Source organism: Chanos chanos, chromosome 7 (assembly GCF_902362185.1).
Source record: "Chanos chanos chromosome 7, fChaCha1.1, whole genome shotgun sequence".
NCBI classification, from domain to species: domain Eukaryota; kingdom Metazoa; phylum Chordata; class Actinopteri; order Gonorynchiformes; family Chanidae; genus Chanos; species Chanos chanos.
The window spans coordinates 32,269,768-32,292,594 of NC_044501.1; the positions used below are offsets into that span (position 1 = coordinate 32,269,768).

Here is a 22,827-nt window from a genome sequence, read left to right on the forward strand (position 1 = left end):
GACAAATAAAACCTTTCGAGAGGCAGTAAGGCGAAACAAACAGAAAGGTTCTCAAAATACCTGAGAAAACGAGACATTCCTTTACGACGTCACTTACCCACATCAATGTTCTCCTTCCCCAAGGCAACTAGTGAAAGGAATAAAATCTCTCTGTAGATACTCCTGTACCAAAAGGGAAAGATAAAGAAAGATTAGAATGAAAAAAAAAAAAAAAGTGGCGAGCGAGGGGATTGCATTTTTATTAAAGTCTTTATGAAGATGAGTCTAACCTCTGCCGTTTCACATCAGGGCGCCTCTTGATCTCTCTGAGAAGCAGGGTGATGGGGCTGTAGACATCATTGGTTTGGATGCTGCGTACAATACTGTTGAGCAGGGTCCGCGTCTCCTGGTGGTCTGTGGGGGCAAGAGAGCCCTTCTTCTGCCCTAAAAACAGACGAATCAGGAGACATTTAGAAACTAACAGCTCGTGCACATACACACCGACAGACACAGCGGATCTCTCTACGGTAACTTTCTCCAGTCTATTAGCTATACTCACAGAAGGTTCTCCAGAGCTGATAGAGGGGCTCATTGGGTTCCTGGTGCAAGTTGATGTTGTCCCAAAGCAGCTGGACATAAACCTGTTTACTGTCCTGAGACAGTGACGTCTGTGGGAGCTACGGAAGAAAGCGTGGGAGAAATATCTGAATAAGTATCTTTGTGTGATAAAGTGAGATGAGGTGATTAGTGCAGATTCCAATGAATTAACACAGTGTATATCATTGTATAACCTATTACATTGTCTAGTGCAGCGTTTCTCAAACTATGGGCCGTGGACCGGCGCTGAGGAATCTTCCAGGTCCCCGCCCCCTTGGCTGAACTTTCTGCTGAACTAATAACATTTTATCCAAGATTCTAGAATGTTAAGTGTTCCTGCCCTTGCGAACTTGCTTAACATTCCAGAATCTTGAATAAAATGTTACTATTTTGATGAGTGACAGAAGCATAATCTGACTGCCACAGCGGCAGGGCTCTATGGACCGGCAGGTCCGCGGCCCACAGTTTGAGAAACGCTGGTCTAGCGTATAGGAGGAGGACTTGCAGGCAGACCGCTAGTTACAGGATAAGGAAAGGAGGAGGAGTGCGAGAGGATAGAAAGGACATGAGAAAAGGGACAGTTGACAGAGAGTTGTAGCCTCTAACCTGCACTCCATTGTTGCAGTGTTCAGATGTGAGGATGAGGCCAGGGAGGACGCTGGGAAGATCCAGGCGACGGAAATACCACACAAGGTTCCAGAAGATTATGGGGTGCTGACTGAGGAACTTATGAGTGTAGATCACCTGAGGACATTAAAGGATGAACAGGTAAAAAATATGGAACCTGTACATATCTATAGATCGTTTTATACTTCATGCTGGGGTGAACTATTATTCAAACATGTAACATTAATCGTGTGTAAGTTAGTACCTGGTCCCCTTCATTCTCCAGTAATGATTCCAATTCTTTACGCAGAACCAGTGGGCTTAGATAAGGCACAGACACCGGCTTTGGGTTCTGCCTCTTCTGCCCCAAGGTTTCCTGGGAAACCCAAACACAATGGAGGAGTTATGAAGCTATACTCATGACATGCATCTTTTGCTAAAACCTCTGTGGTGCCTTTAAGTAAGGTGCTGTAACACAAGCTTGCTTGATTGTCCCCCCCCCCACCCCCGTATATTTCAACATCCTAAGTAATCTCTCTAAATCAGACAACATCTTGCAAGTGCAGTTAAGTAACTTTCACAATTTAATTTTCAGGTGGTAATCTGACCTTAGCGTACAGGGAAAAAAAACCCAAAAAAAAACCCAGCTCAGATATTTATTTTGAGAAGTGACAATATCGTGACTGCAAAATCATCTTTGGAAAGTATCTCCGTCAACTTACTGCCACCTCCTGCAGACTGCTGGGCAGGCTGGTGGTGGAGACGCCGTGATTGGGACGCTGTGTGGAGTCCAGGCTCTGCAGGGGTCCTCCCACACTGTTGCTGCGAGTCAGAGAGGTGCCGCGCTTTTCTGCTTGCCTCTCCATTAGGCCCAGGGGGTCCGAATGTACAGGAGTTGGTACAAGGCTAAAGGGGATGGACAAAAGAGACTTCATATATACGCTGGTCATTCTTAACAAACAAAGGGAAATATAACCAGATAACGCTAACATTTTTAGCAAAATAACTTCAGTTTGATTTTTTTTAGTGTACCCTCTCTGAATTTCAGCACAGACGTTTAATCGTAGCCACATGCACTGAGTTGAATGTGCCAAATCAATGTTGATCTAAGCCAGTATAATGGCTCACCATCTGTTATCCTAACAAACTGGCCAGTGTACAGTGGCTGCATTCTCTTATGGATCCAATAACATCTCATTTGATATTTAAAAAAAACAAAAAACGTGAAATTCCATCAGAGACTGATAAGCGTTAACGTACGTTTTCTGCGTTTCGGCCTGATCGGTGGGGGACACTCTCAACTCTTCTGTGTCTTCAGAGGACTCTGCAAAGCTGATGAGATCGGGCGGGTCACTGGGGCTGCCTTCTTTGTGCTCTGAGGAAATGGACGGAGTGGGCTGGGTACTGGTGCTGTGGATGCTGTCTCCTGACGTGCTGCCTTTCAGGTAGAAGCTACGGGCACACGGACATGTACCATCAAAGTCAATGTTACTACAGTTCTATTCAAAGAGAGTGGAGAACAAAACAAACCCTCAAAAAGAACGTATAACTAAACCTCAGCATCCCACGCGAACCACAAATATTTAATCAACCGTAAGGACAAACGGGTCAAGGAATGACTTGTGTGAAATTTCAACGAACATATCATCAAATGACTTGATTTAAACCACTGAGAAGTCGTCACGTTCTCTTTAACTGATAAGACTTGATGGAATAGCTTAACTGTTGACTATCAAACTGTACTTCGGACTCAGATATTATCGGGCTTGTAGCACATCACTTCCAGACAAGTGAATTAGACTAGATTAGGGCCAGACATGGGAAAGTGGAGCAGTTGACTAACCCGGATGTGGAGCGTAGGTCATTGAACTCCACTTGGAGCAGGGGTAGGAAGGAGTTTCGGCAGAAGGGACAGGTGGTGTTGAGGTTTGAGTCGTCGGCTGTCCAACCAGCCATGATCTCCTCATCATACACCAAAACTTCACATGATCGACACTGAGAGCAACTGGACATCAGCACCTGTCGGTACACACACACACGTACACACACACACACACACACACACACACAGACACAGACACAGACACAGACACAGACACACACACAGACACACACACAGACACACACACACACACACACACAACAGGACAACAGGAGTAAAGGTTAATTTCTAATTAACAGTTCAGTTAAACACATCAACTGCCACCTCTTCTACAAGCATGAGTTACATAAACGCCTGAATTAAGTGACTTCATCTGTTTTAAACACATCCTTGTTGTTTCCCATTTCTTGCTTTGACTTGGTTGGTAGCATGACGTAATTGTTTTGGTAAATGCATCGATTCAGCCTTTTGAATTTTAAAAAGCACTTCTCAAGAAGAGAAAAAAAGAGGTAGTGATACAGTCCATGACTGCAAAGCATCACATGATGAAGGCGTCATCCCACTGATGTGACAGCGACGATGGGGCATTTTTCCATGTACTCCGTATCAGGTCGTAAGCCTAAGTGCTAAACAGCAGGGGGCGCTGCTCTCACCTCTAGTGCACAGTTCTGGTTTATACTGGAGGTGCTGGCGTGATGTGAGGAGCTCTGCTCAGACCTCTCAGAGTCCCCACTCCTCATTGACTTGCTTGCAGGCATTGCTACAGATAGAAAGAAAAAGAAATAAATCGGAGAGCGTGACAGAGGGAGAGAGAGAGAGAGAGAGAGAGAGAGAGACGAAGGGGATGAATGCAACTTAGTTCCGATAAACATACTTTCCTACACACAAATAAACAGATGGCGTTTCGGAGTCATGCTCTGTTTGTGTACTCACATGACGGGTGCTGCACTTTGCCCGTGTCACTGCTGCCGCTGCTGCTACCCAGGCTAGTCGTGCTGTGGGTGAGGCCGTTGGAGGCCAGACTGGGCATGAGACCTCGTGGAACGGAGTTCTCCACTTCTCCGTCGTCAGAAAAAAGATGGTCCTCCAGACGGGCTGGGAAAGCATCTCTTGGCTGAGCCGTGTCCTCCTACAGAACATATACAATCATTCAGTAACCAGTTAACAGACCTGCTACAGGCTTATGCACTGAGGCTAACAGCAGAGTTAGACTAAAAGGGTTCTGGTTTTTGGAGGCAGATGAAATGTCCTCTTTTCAAAACTAATCACACTGATTTATGTAGTAATCAGAGCAAGGAAATGTGCAAGCAAACAAATTCTAGGGTTATATGCTAACAGCTGCTCCACAAGATTAGCATTAGAATTAGCTGATTCCTGTGAGTCTTTCAGAATCAGTCATTTCTTGCCTTTTCACCTTATTTTATACCATAATAGTTTTGGAATCTACTCACTTCGTCGTCAGAGTAGGAGTAGGCTGAGGCAACTGCTCCCAACACCTTACTGGCCACATTAGCAGCCTGCTTCATACCCGACTTCAGCATGTCTATCTTAGGCCCCGAGAGCAGGGCATCCATTTTGATGCCGGAGATGGAGTTGATCACTGATCCCAGTGATCCGCTCTGTGACGACCTGACCAGGGCGGTCAGTGATGTTGAGGTTGGCGTTGAACCAGGCGTCTTCGGGGACTTGGCAGCGAAGGTTTTTGAGCGTGTGACGGCAGGGCTGCGTTTGGGCGTGTCCCGTGGGCCTGGCATTTTCGAGTGACCAACAGGGAGGCTAGATCTCCTTTCGACAGACTGTATGGTGGCAGGGGAATCCGTGGAGTCCCCTTGTTGGGACTCCGAGTCTTGATTGGTCCCCTGATGGAGCTCCATGCTGGAGGCCTTGATTCCCAGCGGGTTCTTTAGATTCATGTACATCTCAATCTCGTCTGCGAGGTTCCTTGACACGACTGGTGGGACGTTACGTGCCGACTCCTGGCTCTGGATGGATGCAGCGTCTTCGCTCTCAGAGGCTAACAGGGAAAGAGGGTCGGCACCCACCTCCACATCTTCCCTCTCCACCACTTTAGAGGAGGAAGAACCGCTACTGCAACTCCTCCCAACTCCAACACTTCCCTGAGGAGTAACGTCCTCCTTCGAGAGTCTTTCACCTTGCTCCTCTTTTTGCCCTTGCTCCTCCTCTTTCTCTGGTGCGGCTACCTCCTTTTCTCCCACCCCTTCCTCTTCACTGCCCTTGTTCACAAGGGAATGCTTAGTTTCAGTCTCAGCCTCCAGTTCTTTGAAAGCAGAGCCTGTTGCTAGGATAGGGGGAGGAGTCTTGCCTCCAGAGAAGGCTGCAGCGAGGATCCTGGCGTCGGCACCCATGTGGTCCACGCTGAGCTCCAGACTGCCCTTCTTTCCAAGCATGCCGGCTCGGCTCTCCGTGCTAAAACTACAACTGCGTTCAGCAAAGGCTTTGATCCGTTGCTGCTGGGTTGTTTGAGAAACAGCATCGAGCTTTCCAGAGCCACCCTCCACAGGAAGGACCACGTCTTCACTCTTACTGCGTGGGATGAAGAGCTTACTTGCACCACCACCTAAAGGAAAGAACAGAGCGAATGAGGCAAACAATGACATTTCTGTTACTCCTGGTGTAGCAGAGATAAATGTTCATCAAACCCTGTTCTAGCACAACTTGTCTAAACCCTAAAAAATAAAACATTACATCACCTTAAATTATAAGGCAAAATACTGTGCGGCTTTTTTTTTTTTTTTTTAAACTCACGTTTTTGACATATACCCCCACCCCCCCCCCCCCAGATGCAAAAAAAAGTCTGAAAATTGCATTGTAATTTTAAGCTGACCTATTTTTTTTATTAACAATGTAACACTTTCCATGAGTGTCCCAGTTCTGTCATCTACGCTTAAGCTGACCTTCAGCTGTTTTTGGTTTAACTTTGTTGACAGCATAAGATCAGTTCATCCAGGGGCTTAATCCAAGTCACTGTCTCTGAGATACTAAATGGGCCCATTCATTTTATTTTTTAAGTCAAGAGAGAGAGAGAGACAGAGAGAGAGAGAGAGAAAGAGAAAGAGAGAGAGAGAGAGTGTATAATCTATTACAGTTAAGCATCAGATGGGGGCATCATTTCACTGATTCCGTGTAACGGTTGATTGACTCACCAGTCTCTCCGATCCCTTTTGTTCCATCAAAACTGCCTGTGGATAATTTGACTATACTGGCAGGTGGTGGGGCTGGGTCAACTGGACTAGGGGGGTCAGTTATGGCAACGGCACTGTCTACAGAGCCAGCAGCATCTTCGCCTGCAGCAAAGTTAACCAAACAACACATGCATTTCAGTTCTTCAAATAGAAAAACTGTTAACACATCATCAAAGAGATGATTTGTGAGTTCCACATGAACTTAAAAGGAAAGTACTGCTGGCATGAGGAGGCAGGTTTTTAATAGGCCATGATAATGTAGACTGTGAATGTACATTTATTTATATACATAATAAAAACCACTTTGGTATCACAGATATCGGTGCCTCCCTGGCACTGCTAAAGTGGATTAGAGCATGTTTGAATTTTGGGTACCATTATGCTGGTCCTCAGCTGCTTTACTCTTACTGCTGTGGTCAGCAGTGGGGAGAGGCGAGGCGGGGACATTAGCCAGGTCAGAGGAGTCCTGATGGAGTTCATCTTTAGACCCATAGCCCTGATCAGACTGGCCACCTATTGAAACCCAGTTTGGAACGTCAAGTTTGTGTAATGCGTGGGGACATACACTCACATACACACGCACGCGCGTCCACACGTAGCAACGAGTAAAGGTTTCCAGTGATCGAAGAGCTATCTCACGCAAACAAAGCAATGTCACATTAAGCAGACGTCAGTGGTGAACCAATGAGTGCAGTAAAGAGGAGCAGCCCCTGTGTATCCGTGTATGTACCTGTGCTGCACTGACTCTCACTGGGGTCTCCTACGATGAGGTGGCGGGAAAACACCGTGTGTTCGTCACCGTTGGCCTCGCTGTCAGCGCTTCCGTGGCTAAATCTGTCTCCATCTGCTCTGGCCCTGGCACCCGCTGTATCTGCTGCACCGTTAAACACACACCACACGGCATAGTCACCCACTTTCCAAAACCACTGAAGAAAGTCCCTCAACGTCCATTAACGTATTAGACATCACGTCACTTACAGTGCATTTACTCTTTATTTTATGTTGTGAGACAGACAATATAATTTAATCCACTGCTGGCTGTTAATGTGGTACAGCATTGTTAACGTGGAAGACTCGGAAGCAAATTTATAAAAACCGATTCATACCCAGCGGGTTTTCACTTGTATCTGAAGTTCACGACATCACAAAATTCCCAACATTCACGTTAAAATGTTCCGCTCCGATGGGTAACTCAAAAAAAGCGCCGAGCTTGGACAAGGTGTCCGCGTCTCTCAAGCGGTCCTCCAATTTCTGTCCTACTCACCGGTGTTGATCAGGGGTGGTTCTTTCGAGTGTGCGTTCCCACGGAGTGCCTGTTTAAACTGGGCCACACCACGCACCACATTGCGCACTTTGGTCCACATGAAGTGACCACTACGGTTCCGGCTGGGCCAAGGACTCTCCAAAACGGCCTATGCGCGAGGTTAGACAGAGGGATAAGTGTAACCATGACAACCTATTCTTCTTTGGTAACCCAATCTTTTTTTGTAATATCAATTCTTCCTAAATAAATGAGAAGCTAGGAGAAATTCAGGCTTGGTGAAATTAACACTAAATTGACAAATTATATCAGCCAAAGCGTTGCTTTCAAATGAAGCCATTACTTTTATTGGCTTAAATTGGCTGAAGTCTGTTTTCGGAGAGGGGTAGTGGGATTTGGACATTTCGATTAGTTTTGAAATTTCAAGGCTTAGAACAATGAAATGAATCCAATCTTATTCTTCCCACAAGACATGGGAGCCTAACAGAAAACAAGAGAGAGAATTTGCAAAAATATCCAGTATTTGAATGATTTTGCTATACTGCAGGCTATTTTGTTCAGTTTCATGTAAATAAGGCAGCAAAGCGTGTCTCTGGTAAATTCAGTATGGCTAATGAATTTGACAAATTTAACTGTCATCTAAATGTGTTTTTTTTCTTTTTCCATGTAATAGGTATAGCTAAAATAATGCCATAACCTTTAAACTGGATTTTGTAATTATGTTAGTGTAATTATTATGCTGTGTTTAAGTTAAACTGTAACATTTCTCTTAAATTGAAAAAAAAAACATATAAACAAAACATAACCTAAAAAGTCAACAGTACCTTATTATAGTATCCATATGTGATGGCGTTAGGATGTATTTTAGCCTTCTTCATTTCCATAAGCACACGAACAGCCATTACAGGCATCCCCCACTGTCCGCATAACTGCATCACCACACGGTAACACACCTGCAAAAGACATTAATTATCATATCAACTTTGAAAAAAAAAAACCCCCAAAAAAACAAAACAAAACTGTTTTAACGACCGAGTGAAACAGTGCAGGCGCGTCACACAAGTCATACGTACTTCATCCGGAGTCAAGCGGCTTAACTACAGAGTGAAACACGGCACAGACACTTTGCACACTCTGTCTTATTTACCTCATCCAGAACCTCCACTTCAGTGCTCCTCATCTTGAGGAGGACGTCGTAGGCCTGCTGCATGGCGCGGGGTTTGGAATGAGCCGCGCGCATGCCAGCGGGCAAACAGATGAACCACAGGCTGTAGCAGTGACTGAACAGACACTTGGCCCACAGTGGAGGGTTGGAGTAGAAACGCTTTGCCATTTTGTACGCCAGCTTGATTTCCTATGAGGAGAGGAAAAAAAACATACGAAGAGCAGTTTTTTTAAGAGAACAATGCTCTGTTTTGCATACAATGGGTTTGGCTCTGTTTCGAAAAAAGCTCCCGGGTGAGGGGGTTGAAGAATGGGCGTTTGCCTGAAAAACTTATTTGGATCTCTCTCAGTGACCTCCAGAATGATTGGCACCCTGAATAAATATGAGCAAAGGATGAGGACGAAATTAGCTTTAATTATTTGTCAACTGTATTTTTATGCTATAAAAGTATAATAACCTTTCTTTATTTTTAGTGTGATTTCATTGTATTTTTTTTTCTGACCAATCTAACACAAAAATGAATTTTATTTGGGAAAAAAAAAAGATGTGTCACAATTACTGGCACCCCTGTGTTCAGTGCTTTGTGCACCCCCATTTGCCAACATACTCTCTGTGAGTCTTATCTAGCAGTGAGTGAGGAGAGAGAGATTAAGTGGGAGAACACAGGATAAGGAATCTGAGACCACTTCTCAATACAGAATTTCTCCTGACCTTGACTTTGTGACTTTGAGAAATTCTTGCCTCTTGAACCGTCCCAATCACTGTAAGGGAAAAGAGACACTCGTGCCCTTATCCAGGCAGGTGAATCACAGCTCAACTTGTTTTGTAGCTATGATTTTGCAGGCGTTGCCTGATTTAAGAAGGTCAGCAACCATTTGTCTCATTTCGCTTGTGTTCTCTCTGACCTTCCCCATGTCGATGACAAAGAGTTTAGTTTGTGTGTCGCCTCATATTGACACCGCGGTGAAACAGAAAGTCACGGGTGACATTTAAAACTTCCCAAACACAGATGAATTTTGAAGGTTAAATATGGGAGTATTCATCTGTCAAAGAGTTTGTTTATAAGAATCTCTCAAGGGATGCCTATAATTATGACAAACATGCACTGGTGAAAAAGAATAAATGAAAAGAGAAAGATATTTGTCCGCTCTTTCAAACACCTTTCTTCTGGATTTCTAACATCTTTTCAGTGGAGAACCAAGCGGCTAAACACCAATGCTGTTTCTTTCACAGCCTGTTTTGAATCAATATCTATATTAAGGGTGCCAATAATTCCGGAGGTCACTGTATTAACCTTTATTAAGATTTAATTCAATTTAGTTTACAAGTCTGACTTCACCTCTCAGTCTAGAGCGTACTCGTCTGACCACCAAAGTACAGAGCTAAGTCCCAATGAGACCTCTGTTCATTTTAAAGCGTGTCTGGTTCATATTGTGTATATAGTTTGGAAAAGCACTCGCTCCAGACAGTGAAAAGAGCCCAGCCCATGTGTACGGCACACTATAACAATGGTCTAAAAATAACGGCGTGTCACAGAGGTGTACGCTCTGCCTGGACCACCAAGCATCTTCACGCCAGAACACAATACACCCTACCGCTCTGTGTGTGTGTGTGTGTGTGTGTGCGTGTGCGTGCGTGTTTTATGTTTGGGTATGAATGAATTAGTGAAAGAGAGAGGGTACAACTGAGTGGATGTAAGTCTATAGACTATTATCTCTGTGTATGAGAGAGAAGAGGACTGACAAAAGGGGAGAGAGAGAGCGAGAGAGAGAGAGAGACCAGATGTGGGATCTGTTGTGTTAGCAATGCTAAATAACCAATACCAGACAACAGCCGGAGAAGAGTGCGTATCTAAGAGCCAGTGAGTGAGTGAATGAGTAAATTTCTGGACGGACTGACCGATGCTGGGTTTGTGCTCAGTTCTCTGCTGCCTTACAGAGGATTTTGAAATATGAACTGTAGCACTGGCAAAGACCAGGCAAGTACACGACAAGAAAACAAACAGCTTTCATGGTCATTTGTTGTTTTAGCTACGCGTGGCCATGTCCCACTTTGAGAACCGGATCCAAAACATACAGACTGTGCTTGTATGCAGCTGAAGTGTGTGCCTTGTCTTTGAATGCCTTGTCATTGTTGATCTCACCACTAACACTGGGGAATCTGAGAAAACAGAGTCAAACCACAGAAACGACAGTAGCCAGTCCCATTTACTTTTCCTCTAGACAGATCTGGGTTCAGTGTTCCAAACAGTTATTGCTCCATTAATCATTACAGACAGAGTATGATCGCTGATCTGATACTAGTATATGAGGGATCATGTGACTCTTGACCTCCTGACTTAACTCCCTGAGTCAGCACCTTTAATTCACCTCTAGCGCGTATGTGAACATCAAGCCAAAAACACATCAAGTTTTTGATTTTTTTTTTTCTTTCTTTCTTTTTTTTTTTTTTTTGTCTGCTTTAATGGGCACAGACCAACAAGAACGGAAGTTCAAGATTTGACAGCAGATTTTAGTGGTAGATCAAGGTCTGCCAGAAGGAAGTCAATGAGTCAACAACATGTCAGTTATTTACTCAAACAATGTTAGGGTGTCAGGAGTGATGACATGACTCAAACTCCTTACAACAGGTTCGGTAGCGAATGGAACCAGTTTCCGCAAAGGTTCAAAGGAAATGTCTGGTCATTTTACACAGCTTTGACTTGACAAGTGATGCAAGGTATTGCAGTGTTGCACAGATTGATGAATTTAAGCAAGTCTAACCTGTTTGGTTCTTTTTGCAAGGAGGGCTGGGCTGCTTGACAAACTGGCGCCTGCTGCTCTGGTACTCAGTGCTGGCCTTAACTCAACAGGACGATCAAATAGATCCAGCTGCAACCGAGGAAAGTTGTTATAACTGAAAAAAAAGAGAAAGATGCAAACAGAGGCAGGCAGTTGGTGATGGTTCAATATTAGGCAATAGCGATTTAAGACATGAATGGATATCAGCAGACAGACAGACAGACAGACAGACAGACAGAGAGAGAGAGAGAGAGAGAGAGAGAGAGAGAGAGAGAGAGAGAGAGAGAGAGAGAGATTGAGTACGTCTACATTCAATCCACACAACAACACAAACTCAAGACTTTGTGCAGAGTAAAAACTCTCACAAACATGTCAGCTTCTTTACTGATGAGAGAAACACAGAAATAAGAGAGGAGGAAAAGAGACAAAACGAGTGAAGGGGTGTCAGCCAGCGAGCAGGACGCCTGGCACTGACACCTGCAGCCCTGGGCATAGTCTCAAGGCTGGCATGTGAATGACAGGCTGGCATTGACTCTGCCATCAACAGCCCCTTAAATAGACGGCATTGGCATTGAAACGATGCGTTAAGAGGGCATGGGTGACTCTGTCAATAGTGTAAAGGGAGTAGAAAATAGCCACGTAAAAATGTACGAGGGCAAATGAGTTTGTGTGTGAGTGTGTGTGTGTGTGTGTGTGTGTGTGCGCGCACTGGGAGCTAACCTGTATTTAGGAGGAGGTTCTGAGCCGTCCTCGGGCGGGGGCTCTGGGGGCATGACAAACACGGTGTGTTCGCTCTTCTGGGACTCATCAAGCTCCAACAGCCGCGTGTCCTCGTATGACTCCCCTTCCACCTGCACAGCGGAGCACCAGCATTAGCACCTCGCAAACCGATCCCCAAAGCTTGTTACGAATGTGGGTTGCATACAAACTGGTAAGAACTGATCTCAGAGCAGTGAGAACGTAACAGTAAAGAGACTACAGCAAACAGAGCAACGTGGGGGGGGGGGGGGGGGGGGGGGGGGGACAGTTACATGTTAAAAATGCATTTACTTAGAAACTAGGAAACTAAAGAAACATAAAAAAGTACAGAATATCTATATAAAACTGACAGATTATGGCTGTAGTGCATTTGGAGGATGAATGTACCATAATTCATATGTGGAAGCCCTTAGCGAGGACTCCTTGTTTTTTTTTTATGGCTCACTCTTTCTGGACTGATGACATGACAATGTAATTGTCAGCAGATGGTAAAGTTAATTATTCACACAGCTAAACCGACTGGCCTACATCAGAGAAACAAAAGCCATCTGTGGAGATTAAAGTTTATCACTTCAGCCTTCACTTAAGCGTTGCATTTTCCTCTCTTAGCTTTTCCATTCATCATAACATCATCACCTCACCATAGTGGAGGTAAAGCTATGCTGTGTGGAAAGAATTCGTGTCAAAATAAAAACATACCTTTGAGCCTTTGTCTGTTCCTTTATCAGAAGGGAAAAGCTAGAAGAGAGGAGAGGGAACAGAATCAATCATAGGAAACCGCGTTTCTTTAGTCCTCCGCACCGTGCGGCAAGCCCCACTGTTTATCACACCGCACTGAATAAACACACGTCTTTTCACGGCGTGACTTTTTTTTTTTTTTTTCATAAACACCAAAAAAAAGTGTTGCCAAGGTGGGTTATCATAGACCGCTGATTATATTTCAACAAGTGTATCTGTGTGTGTGTGTGTGTGTGTTTAAGTGTGTGTAAAGTTCTCACTTTTTCAATGCAGTAGTCAAAGAAAGCCAAGCCTGTGTCTTTATCACTGACAAAGGTGCATTCCTCTATGAAGCGGATGAAAATCTGGGTCTTGGTCAGTTGGGAGTAGAACTTCTGATGGGCGCGGTCCCTACTCTTCAAAAACCCTAGAAAAGGAGATGGAATTATTATCACGGTAAGTTCATAAAAAGACTGGTCTCACTGGGTAGAGCTGTGCCACAGTGAGCAGACATATGAACTAATGTGGTATGGATGCGATACAAGGCTTCAATGCAAAAGCAGCTGTGGGTTCAGCTATATTTAAACTGTATTCGAACAGGAAACTGAACAGGTTAAACTATAGCTGAACAGGAAATTCCTACAAATGCAACTAACCATGAAAACCACAATCTCAACTTTATAGTTTATTTTTTAAAATGACTTGTAGCGCGCTAGACAGCACAGAGGATAGTTATCAAAACATTCAACAGAGTAAATACGAACAAACAGGCGATTAACGTAGCGACCGTTAGCGTTGAAAAAAAAAAAGCACTAATGGGTTAAATTTGCAAGGAGAGCAGAAAACGCACTCGTGGCTAAGGACGTCTGTATACACAATGTGTGTGGGTGGTCTTTTTTTGGTGGGGGGGGAGGAGGGGGTGTTACCTTGCAGGTCGTAAAGGGAGTCAGCTGCAGTGGCTTTCTCAGACGGAGCCTGGGTGATGGGTTTGAGGTAGGTTCGATAGCCTTTGAGGATGGAGGCCATGAAGCGCAGGAAAGCTTCTTGGATCTCCATCTCCAGGCCTGTCCTCTTTTTCTGCCAGGTGAAGTCAGCTTCGATGGGCGTCATATCTATCGCTGAGCCCTCCGTGGGAGTCCGCCGTACTGCACAAAAACACACACACGGACACACACACACGGACACACACACACACGTAAGCAAAACAATAACAGAAAACTTTCGATATAACAGTTTCAAACAGCCATGCAGCATTTCAGCAGCTGGTGTTGCTCATATCAGAGACAACCACAGCATCTGTTGACTTGTGACAATGGTGAGAGAGAGAAAGAGAGAGAGAGAGAGCTTGAGGTGTTTTGTCTAATTCTTTGACATCATCAGATTATGTTCATCCAACTGGAAAGTCTTGGAAAGTAAACAGTGAGGAGATGGCGTACCAGCGGCGAGCTGGTTGTGCAGGTTGCTCAGGGAATTGATAAGACTTTTACAGGGCTTCTTTGGAATATTCTTCCAGTTAGAATGTCTCTTCTCGTCAGACCTGCATTAAAACAAAAAGAAAAACCTCAGATCAATAAAGATATTCAACGTGTTGGTGTTGGTATCCGCAGTTACAGTTGACGATGAGAACGCTGCGGTTGTGCGGTTTCTATCGGTGATGATGAACGTCTTTGATTAAACTGTTCATGGTTTAAAAGACGTGGAACTGAGAGTTGATGAAAAGGGGCTCACAGATAGATAGTGTTGGTGTCCAGGTCCACGCACACCACATCAGGTGGGGGGTCATAGAGGTCAAAGTATCTGGAGTCCACGCCAACGATGAAAGGACAAGGTGCATTCAGGACCCCAGCGAGAGAGAGGGGGCACAGGGGGATGTAGGGGCACTGCCACTGGAAAGGAAAGATCATCTGGAAGACGGAAGAAGAGAAACAGAGAGAGAGAGAGAGAGAGAGAGAGAGAGAGAGATTAAGTCTACATAAAGTACTCTAAGACCATGTGACATCTGGTTTGACACGTGTGTACTGACTCACCGCCACCACTGCCTCAGCCACTCCTGTGAGCACGGCTGGTCTGAGGGAGTGAAGCAGGATCTTGCTCTCCAGCAGGACAAAGTGCAGCAGCGAGGCGCAGTTTTCCGAGCCGAGATTCATCAGCAGCGTGCTGTAATCTGCCCCACTGCAGATGAGAGAGACAGGGAGCACACACAGGAGATGAAGAGTGAGAGAGAGAGAGAGAGAGAGAGAGAGAGAGAGAAGATAGAGAGGTGAAAGAAAGCGAGAGAGAGAGAGAGAGAGAGAGAGAGAGAGGGGTCAAGTCTACAGTGCGGAAATGTCGACATATGAAACATTTTTTCGACAACTAGAATCAAAACCATTATCTGACATCAATCAAGACCAATTAGAAAACAGCTGAGTGACAACCCCCCCCCCCCAGGAAAAGTCTGGGTGTGCAAGATGAAACAAATGCGAGCTGCCAAAGCATACTAACACACAGCACTGTCAACAATGACCTGGAGGATACGAAACAGAAAACATCTTCCAGCCACGGTGCACACACTGAATCCATCTTTAAGACGGGAGAGGATGTTGAAACACAGGGTCAGCAGCTGTGTACTCGACAAAGAATTTGGACCAGGAACATTTTCCCCCTGATCTCTGGATCACACTACCAACACCGCAAAAAAGCAAACATCCTAAATCTCGCCCTGGAACCGCTATTCCTCCCTCCCCCCCCTTCAAAAATGGGAATGTCACAGCTCAACACTTTTTCCGATCGCTCTGGCATTGACCGACGGATGGACTTTTTTTGGTGAGTAGGAGCCTTCGTGCTCGTAAAAATGCTCTTAAGCTGACAGTGGGGATTGAGTGTGTTTTGCATTAGCCCTACTCAAAAAAAAAAGAAAGAGAGAGAGATGGAAACTCTGCAATGGACAGAGGAAGTCCAAAGATGCTTGCTTTAAAGACACACGCACTTCCTCTGGAAAAAGAAAAAAAAAATATTCCATAAGAATATGAAAAGTTTATACGGTCCTGTTTGTGTGAATGCTTGAGTGAGACGCAGCCAACGAGTGAACCGCCTGAGAGAGAATCCTTGAGAAATAAAATTTGCAAACCCAAGGTCAGTCTGAAAATGAAGGTCTTAGAAGACCTAATAAATCTACTGGTGGCAGCATGAGAAGCTTAGCTTACCTTAGTGGTAAAGGTGTTGAAACAGGCTGAGAGAGGGTTAAGGTGTCATGCGCTGAGAGCTAAAAAAAACACAACAAAAAAACAATTAACACCACACATCAGGTTGAAATGTCACTGAAACTGAAGTCTTCTTATGTCTCCCTCCACAAATGCACACGTGTGCAACACAACACCAAAGAGAGAAACATCATGAAGTCCCCTTAATTTTCCGTGGTACACCTCACACCCACATATAAACACAGGGAACGAAATTCAAACAATAGTTGTGCACAGGGTTAGGCCAAAGGTAAAGTGATTGTCCAGGGAGACACAGAAAAATGTTTCATGTGGTCAAAAAAACAAACAAACAAACAAACAAACAAACACCACCCCCTCCAAAACCCTGTAAAACCCTTGTTACCTGGACCAGTATTCTGGGCCTCTGAGGGGAAGGGAAGGACACATTGTGCATGAAGTGAGAAATGTGCCTGAAAAAGGAAATGACAGTCAGGAACGTTTGTCTGAACTGCCGTCCACCTCGGCAGCGTTAAACAGATCAAAGCTAAGAAGCTAAGAAAATACACTTATTTGGGCGAATACAAATTAAGAAACGTCCACCGGCTGTTAATACACTTCGACCAAATACAATTTCAGCGAACATGTCTACATCAAGAAGCACTCAAGTAAAACAGATATTTTTTTTTGACCTGGTTTGGCCCATGTTAATGCTCACAAAGCATTCAGCTGCGTGACTTACTTCTCAATGGGCAGTGGGTGCGGACCGGAGACCGACAGTTTGTAGAGGAACATGAGAAACTTCCGGAAAGATTCGAAGAAGGGCCAGTGTGAGAGAAGGCAGATGCACTTGTTGGTGTTGACAAGCCTGTCAGTGATGGGCTTCTTCTCCACAGCCGTCAGCAGGCCCAACTGAATCTTCTGTTTCTCACTCAGGTTCTCCACAGGGTGACGCTCGTAGAACTGGATGGCTGCGCCGTAAACCTTAAGAGAGAGGGGGTTTCAAGGCCAACTGCACTGACTCCGGTTCAGTTTCAAAGAGCGGCAAAGGAGGGACCAGAAAGATGTCTGGACAGACCAATTCAAGTACAACCTCTGACTGGATGTCAAACACATAACATCTGACCACAGATTCTGTAATCTCTGGATATGTACTATTCATTTGCTTTTATTCTGGGATTGGTTTGGTGAGCTTATTTCAACTTCCAGTGTTTAACTAACAGGATGAGAAACAACAGGCGTTCCAAAGAACATCTCCAGTGATTTCTGTCGTTAAGTGATATGCACAGTGACGACAGAAAAAAGTTTAGAAGACATTTTACAGGGCTCATGTCCGACGCTCTTCTTGTAAGTCGCAGAGACGTACCTTTTCCCCAGAAGAGCTTGTAAGGACAAAGGTGGAGAACACTGGCAGGGGGTAGCGTGTATTGGGTGCCCAGGACTCAATCTTAGCCCCCATTGGCAGGCAGAAGAGGGGCACAGACTCAGAGAGTGGGAAGGATTCATAGTCTTCCGCTGGGTAGCGGAAAATGAGACCTGAAAAGGGAGTGAGGAGTCTGTGTGTCAGTGGCATGACTCTGGTCTGAGTGCTAACATAAAGACACAATAATACAGTGCGTATGCAAACGTGCTATTTACTTTTCTCTTGCAGGTACACATTATGTATGAGCTCTCTCATTACACTGTAACCACACAAAAGAAAAATATCATTGTAATTTCAGGTTTTACTGCAATGTTAGCAGGTTTAGATTTCAGCCTCCAGGTTACTGTCACTGGGATACTGCGGAACACGCACACAAACACACACACACACACACACACACACACGCGCACACACGCACGCGCACACACGCACGCGCACACACGCACACACGCACACACACACACACACGCATGCTCAAAGGAGTGTTCTTCTTCACCAGTGAGAGGAGAAAGAGGGCTGGGCAGGACAGGATGTCCTGTTATTGAGTGATTAAGAAATATGGTCACCTGACAGGAAGTTAGGCAGTGTTGAGATAAAAGCTGGCTCATTTGCTCCAAGAACGCTACTGTGATAAGAGAGCGTCAAAGGGCATGACCTGAACACAGAATGTCAGACAAAACTGGCATACTGGGTCAGTCTAATCTCAAACTGACTTCCGCTTAGCTTCAGGAGTCTACTGACTCATATTCTACAGATAAGGTGAGGTTACCTGTAAACACAGTAATTTCATTAGTTCCCTATCACCATCTTGGTACCAACTGCTAATTTGCTAAAATGCTGTAAACAACAGTTTGCCAGAGGTCAGCCCCGTCATTTAGTTATGTCTGTATAAAACAGTATGTTTCTGAATGAAGCTTTTGACGCTGAACTCTTCGTACGAACATACAAAGGCAAGCTTAAGGTAATGGCTGATATCTCAAATTTTATTTATTTATATTTTTGGTCTTCATGAGCACAGAGGCAATAAATGGATCAGAACAAATGAATTCCACTGTCAAGCTCTGTTAACTGCACGAGTGTATCTGCCTCTAAGACTTTATTTTAGCCGCCTACGAGTCTCCAGATTAGCATTCAATTAGCCCCTGATGAATGTAAGTAAAGCAAACAATGTGATATGAGAAATTAAGCTTATGAGTGACCGCTCCATCCTTAACCTCTCCACTGTACATGTTCTTTCTTTCTCTCCTTCTTTCTTTCTTTCTTTCTGTGGCTTATAGCATGATATGTCTTTTCTGGAGCTTGATGCATGGAACAGTGTAGCTTGCTGAGGTGCTAATCCATGATAACAGAGCTGACATTTGAAGTGTTCTCTTATCAGCAGCAGGCAGGCCGTTTGTGATGATTCAGTATCAGTCAGAGGGGATATGAAACATGAATGAATAGAGAGAGAGAGAGAGAGAGAGAGAGAGAGAGAGAGAGAGAGATAGAGAGATAGAGAAGGGGGGGTGGGGGGCAGGACTCACCAGCTTTGTATGCAATGGAGTTGGAGGCAGACACTGACTTCTTATAGCACAGGAACACACTAGATCCCCACTGATAACAAAAAGTCATGCAAGTGTGACATTTGGAAATCAATTCACGCTGTCGGCTCAAACTGTGACTGCCCCAGAAGGTAATACTGCATAAAGCTACTCATACTGTCACATTAAAAACAACAAAAACAAATATTTCAGATATATCTGAATGTAATTTGTAAGTATAAGACCAATAGGCATGGATAATGTCCCAAATGGACCATTCCCATGGAAAATGAATTATTTTCAGGTATGAGACATGTAAAGTGGTGTCAGCAAAATATCTGGATTCAGATGGCGCCTCTTTTGGGGGGGGGGTGTGACCTCACCATGCCACAGTTGAGGTTCTTGTCCACCTTACAGAAGGTATGGGGGGGGTATTTCGCCTTTACTGGTGATGATGACGCAGATGTCGGTGACGGCGAGCGAGTTCTGGGGCTGGATGGGCGGTGCGCGGCGGAACGTGATGAAGATGCGCTGCGACGTGGCCGAGCTGTTGTTGACATTGGCGCATCGACCGAAAGGTGTGGCCTGGATGACTTCGCAACCCTGGATGAGCCTTTCTTTCCCCTCATAAAGCACTCTGAAATAAATACAGACCGGTTTAAAAGATAAATAACTCGATAAAAAGCTATACGGATGTAAACCAGTAACAGAATATCCTCTTCTGAGAGAAATCTGATATAGTCATTACAAAAAGAGCATAAACACACACATGTAAATACACAAAGTCCACACACACGTACACACCAACTGCCTCTTACCCTTTTGGAGCACTTTGACAAATACAGACATATGATTAAAACCAAACATCTTGTGACTTCACTAGGCAGCCTGATATAGTCTTTCTATGTGTGCCCTTGTGACTGCAGAAACCTTGCATATACTTTTAGAAAACAGTGTATGTGTGCACAGCAAGCATACGTTCCCACATGTTTGGGACAATGTGTTGGAACATTAAACAGTAACCTTATTCAACAATGGACAATTAAAGTTCGATTGCAACGAGGCTGCAACCAAGTGAAACTAAGGCAATATTTGAATTGACCTTGAAGCCATTTTCAGACGCGATCAACAAACGAAAAGGCAGAACGGCCCTATTGTTCTATGACTGCAAGCCTACGATTGTACCGTACAAATGGAAAACATGACTAAATTTGTGTGTGTGTGTGTGTACGTGCGTGTGCTGAGAGAGAGAGAGAAAGAGAGAGAGAGAGAGAGAGAAAGAGAGAGAGAGAGAGGGAGAGAGGGAGGAAGAGAGAGAGAGAGAAGATAGAGAGGTGAAAGAGAGAGGAGAGAGGGTTGGAGGGAGATGGAGAAATTGAAAAAAAAAAAAAAAAAGCAAGCGAGCGAGTGAGAGGCTTTTTGACTGAGTTTTTAAAATGTCCTTTTTTACTGACCTGCAAAGGAAAAAACACACTAACAGAAAAATAAATATGAAACAACATCATTAACAATCTCTCGAGAGGAAAATGCACAAAGACCCCAAACCAATAAAGAAAACCAAAGGGAAAGCAAGGAAAGGAGAGAAAGAGAAAGAAAGACCACAGTGGAGTCAAATCTTCCGCACAAACATCTCTTTTCAAAATGGAAAAAGCCGGCAGAATAAAAAGAAGAAAGATTCCAGTGAAAAGTTTTGTTAGGCCATGACTCATTCTGCTGTGACAAACTGTACTATCATAGACTCAGATCCTCTAACTCCGTTCTGCTTTTTAATACAACTGCTGCAAACCAACAATTTCAGCTTGGGCAATTCGTGTCTCGGAGCTGATGGCCTACCGAACTGCTCTCCAGGGCAGCTGGGACTAGAACCGCCTTAGACAGTTATATGGTGCAAAAAAATAGAAATACTGTAAGTTTGGGTAACCGCACTACTAAAGTATCATTAGGAGTTAGTTGTTTAACTAGGATCACAGTCAGTAATTCCACTTCTGGTTTATTGAGGTGCTTGGCAACTGGTTGCTACAGTAACAACACAATGCAGAAGTGCATCCTGCATCTGTGATCCGGCTCAGATGCCAGGGGGTGCCACACCACAGTCCCAGCCCAGGGAAATGCAATCAGGTGTGCTCCACTGGAGAAAATAGGGACAGAATTAAAGAAAGAGAGAAGAAAAAAAAAAAAGACAACCTCTCTCTGAATAATTGAATTGACAGCCGCCACAGAGACACTGGCTTTCATTCTAATTTCTTAAGTTGGTTTTCTGATGGCTTCTCTTTTAAGATTCTCCACTGCCTCTCTCTTAATGCTCCCCTCTTACGATGGAACGTTTCCTTGGGATGAGTCTGCCAGACCTTTCAGCATGTAAAGAAATGACTAGAGGCACAATATGACCAACCAGAACGGCATTTTTGAGGCATTAGTCACATCTCTGAAAATAAAGAGGCTGAAAGAAGCGTCTTTATCTCAGCCAGCTGAGAACTGATGGTGGGGAGTGTCTCGTCGGTTTTATGGTTATGCCCTGTTCACTCAACTAACATATGACTCAGACATTTTTACAAGGCAGTGCGCTTCCCAGTCTCTATCCCATCAGTCAAGCTATTGAGTTTGAACATGCTTGTCCTCTGGGTGTAAAACTAGCTGAAAGTAAAAAAAAAAAAAAAAAAATGTTTGTTCAACACATAAGGATGCAAAAATGGCTGCGAGAGTGTTCTAAAAGCAGTCATTTGGAAAGAACAGAGAAGAATCTAGAGGGACGAAAATTTCATCTGGGACAGGTGATGGAGAACTCCAGCTGCCTATCCTTGCATACTTCCACTTAAAAGTCAAGCCAGGAAAAGAACAGGCCACTAATGCCAAACCCAACCCCCCCCTGGCAGTGTTGTTCGCATAATTGGTATCTTTAGGGTCCGGTCAAAGGAGCGGACTTCAAGCGCTTTGTGACTCTGGGAGACAAGCAGAGTCCAAGCCTCTCCTGTTGTCTGGAAGCAGCTCCGTCGTTCATCTTCCAGGATGATGAAGAAGAAGAAGAAGAAGAAGAAGAAAAAGAAGAAAAAGAAGCAGGGTGGAATCCCAGTATCTGAGCCAGTGAACAGCTCCGGCCAGCTCAAATTAAAACACGAAAACAAGCTCAAATGGGAACAGTCAGTTGTGAAACCTTGAGGCAAGAGCGAGGAAATTACTTTGCCTTTCGAAGTGGACAGAAGAGGGATGAATAATTGATTGATCACATTCTTTTTTTTAATATCATTTGGCAATTAATGCTTTGTCTGACGAAAATGAGACGCCAGAGCAGCAATCGATTTAGATTAATAAGAGACCCTCTAACGGCCCCGTGTAGTGCAGCACTTGAGCAAAGAGTGTGTCAGTTTCTTCACAACATTACATAAATCTGATACATAAATTGGCAAGTAAAAGAGAAACTGACAACATCCTAGTAAAATGCTAGACAGCCCTATTAATCCTCATTTACTTAAGCAATACAAACAAAATATGGGCTAGGTTCTCAGATAAACACTAATCCTTGTCACAGTGGCATTCTTAATGAAGAATCCTAGTATAAAACAACTGACTCCTCCCCAAGGCTAATATGCCTTGACCCCCCCCCCCCCCCCCCCCCCCCCCCCAACAAAAAACCCCAGCATGTACATTTGAATCACATATGACCCAACGGAGTGGATCTAAAATCAGGTATCCATAACTCTGGTTCTCTTTTTGAACATGACAAAGCTATTGTAAGATCCTAGTTCCACTGAGAGATTG

At 44.4% G+C, this 22,827-nt stretch overlaps 1 protein-coding gene across 1 annotated transcript in view; it reads right to left on the minus strand.

Moving 5' to 3' along the window:
• The window catches only part of dennd4c (DENN/MADD domain containing 4C), a 39,037-nt gene that overhangs the window by 163 nt on the left and 16,047 nt on the right, over positions 1-22,827 (minus strand). Inside the window, 32 exon segments of the mRNA XM_030780089.1 lie at positions 98-162; positions 270-423; positions 539-656; positions 1,183-1,320; positions 1,448-1,558; positions 1,905-2,088; positions 2,443-2,634; positions 3,026-3,201; positions 3,718-3,824; positions 3,998-4,193; positions 4,516-5,642; positions 6,229-6,369; positions 6,643-6,780; positions 6,998-7,116; positions 7,528-7,679; positions 8,353-8,481; positions 8,676-8,882; positions 11,456-11,588; positions 12,194-12,324; positions 12,932-12,970; positions 13,231-13,376; positions 13,876-14,094; positions 14,386-14,486; positions 14,678-14,853; positions 14,977-15,121; positions 16,135-16,193; positions 16,535-16,601; positions 16,871-17,112; positions 17,495-17,664; positions 19,075-19,144; positions 19,455-19,502; positions 19,504-19,708. Of these exon segments, the coding sequence (XP_030635949.1) occupies positions 98-162; positions 270-423; positions 539-656; positions 1,183-1,320; positions 1,448-1,558; positions 1,905-2,088; positions 2,443-2,634; positions 3,026-3,201; positions 3,718-3,824; positions 3,998-4,193; positions 4,516-5,642; positions 6,229-6,369; positions 6,643-6,780; positions 6,998-7,116; positions 7,528-7,679; positions 8,353-8,481; positions 8,676-8,882; positions 11,456-11,588; positions 12,194-12,324; positions 12,932-12,970; positions 13,231-13,376; positions 13,876-14,094; positions 14,386-14,486; positions 14,678-14,853; positions 14,977-15,121; positions 16,135-16,193; positions 16,535-16,601; positions 16,871-17,112; positions 17,495-17,664; positions 19,075-19,144; positions 19,455-19,502; positions 19,504-19,708 (5,405 nt within the window).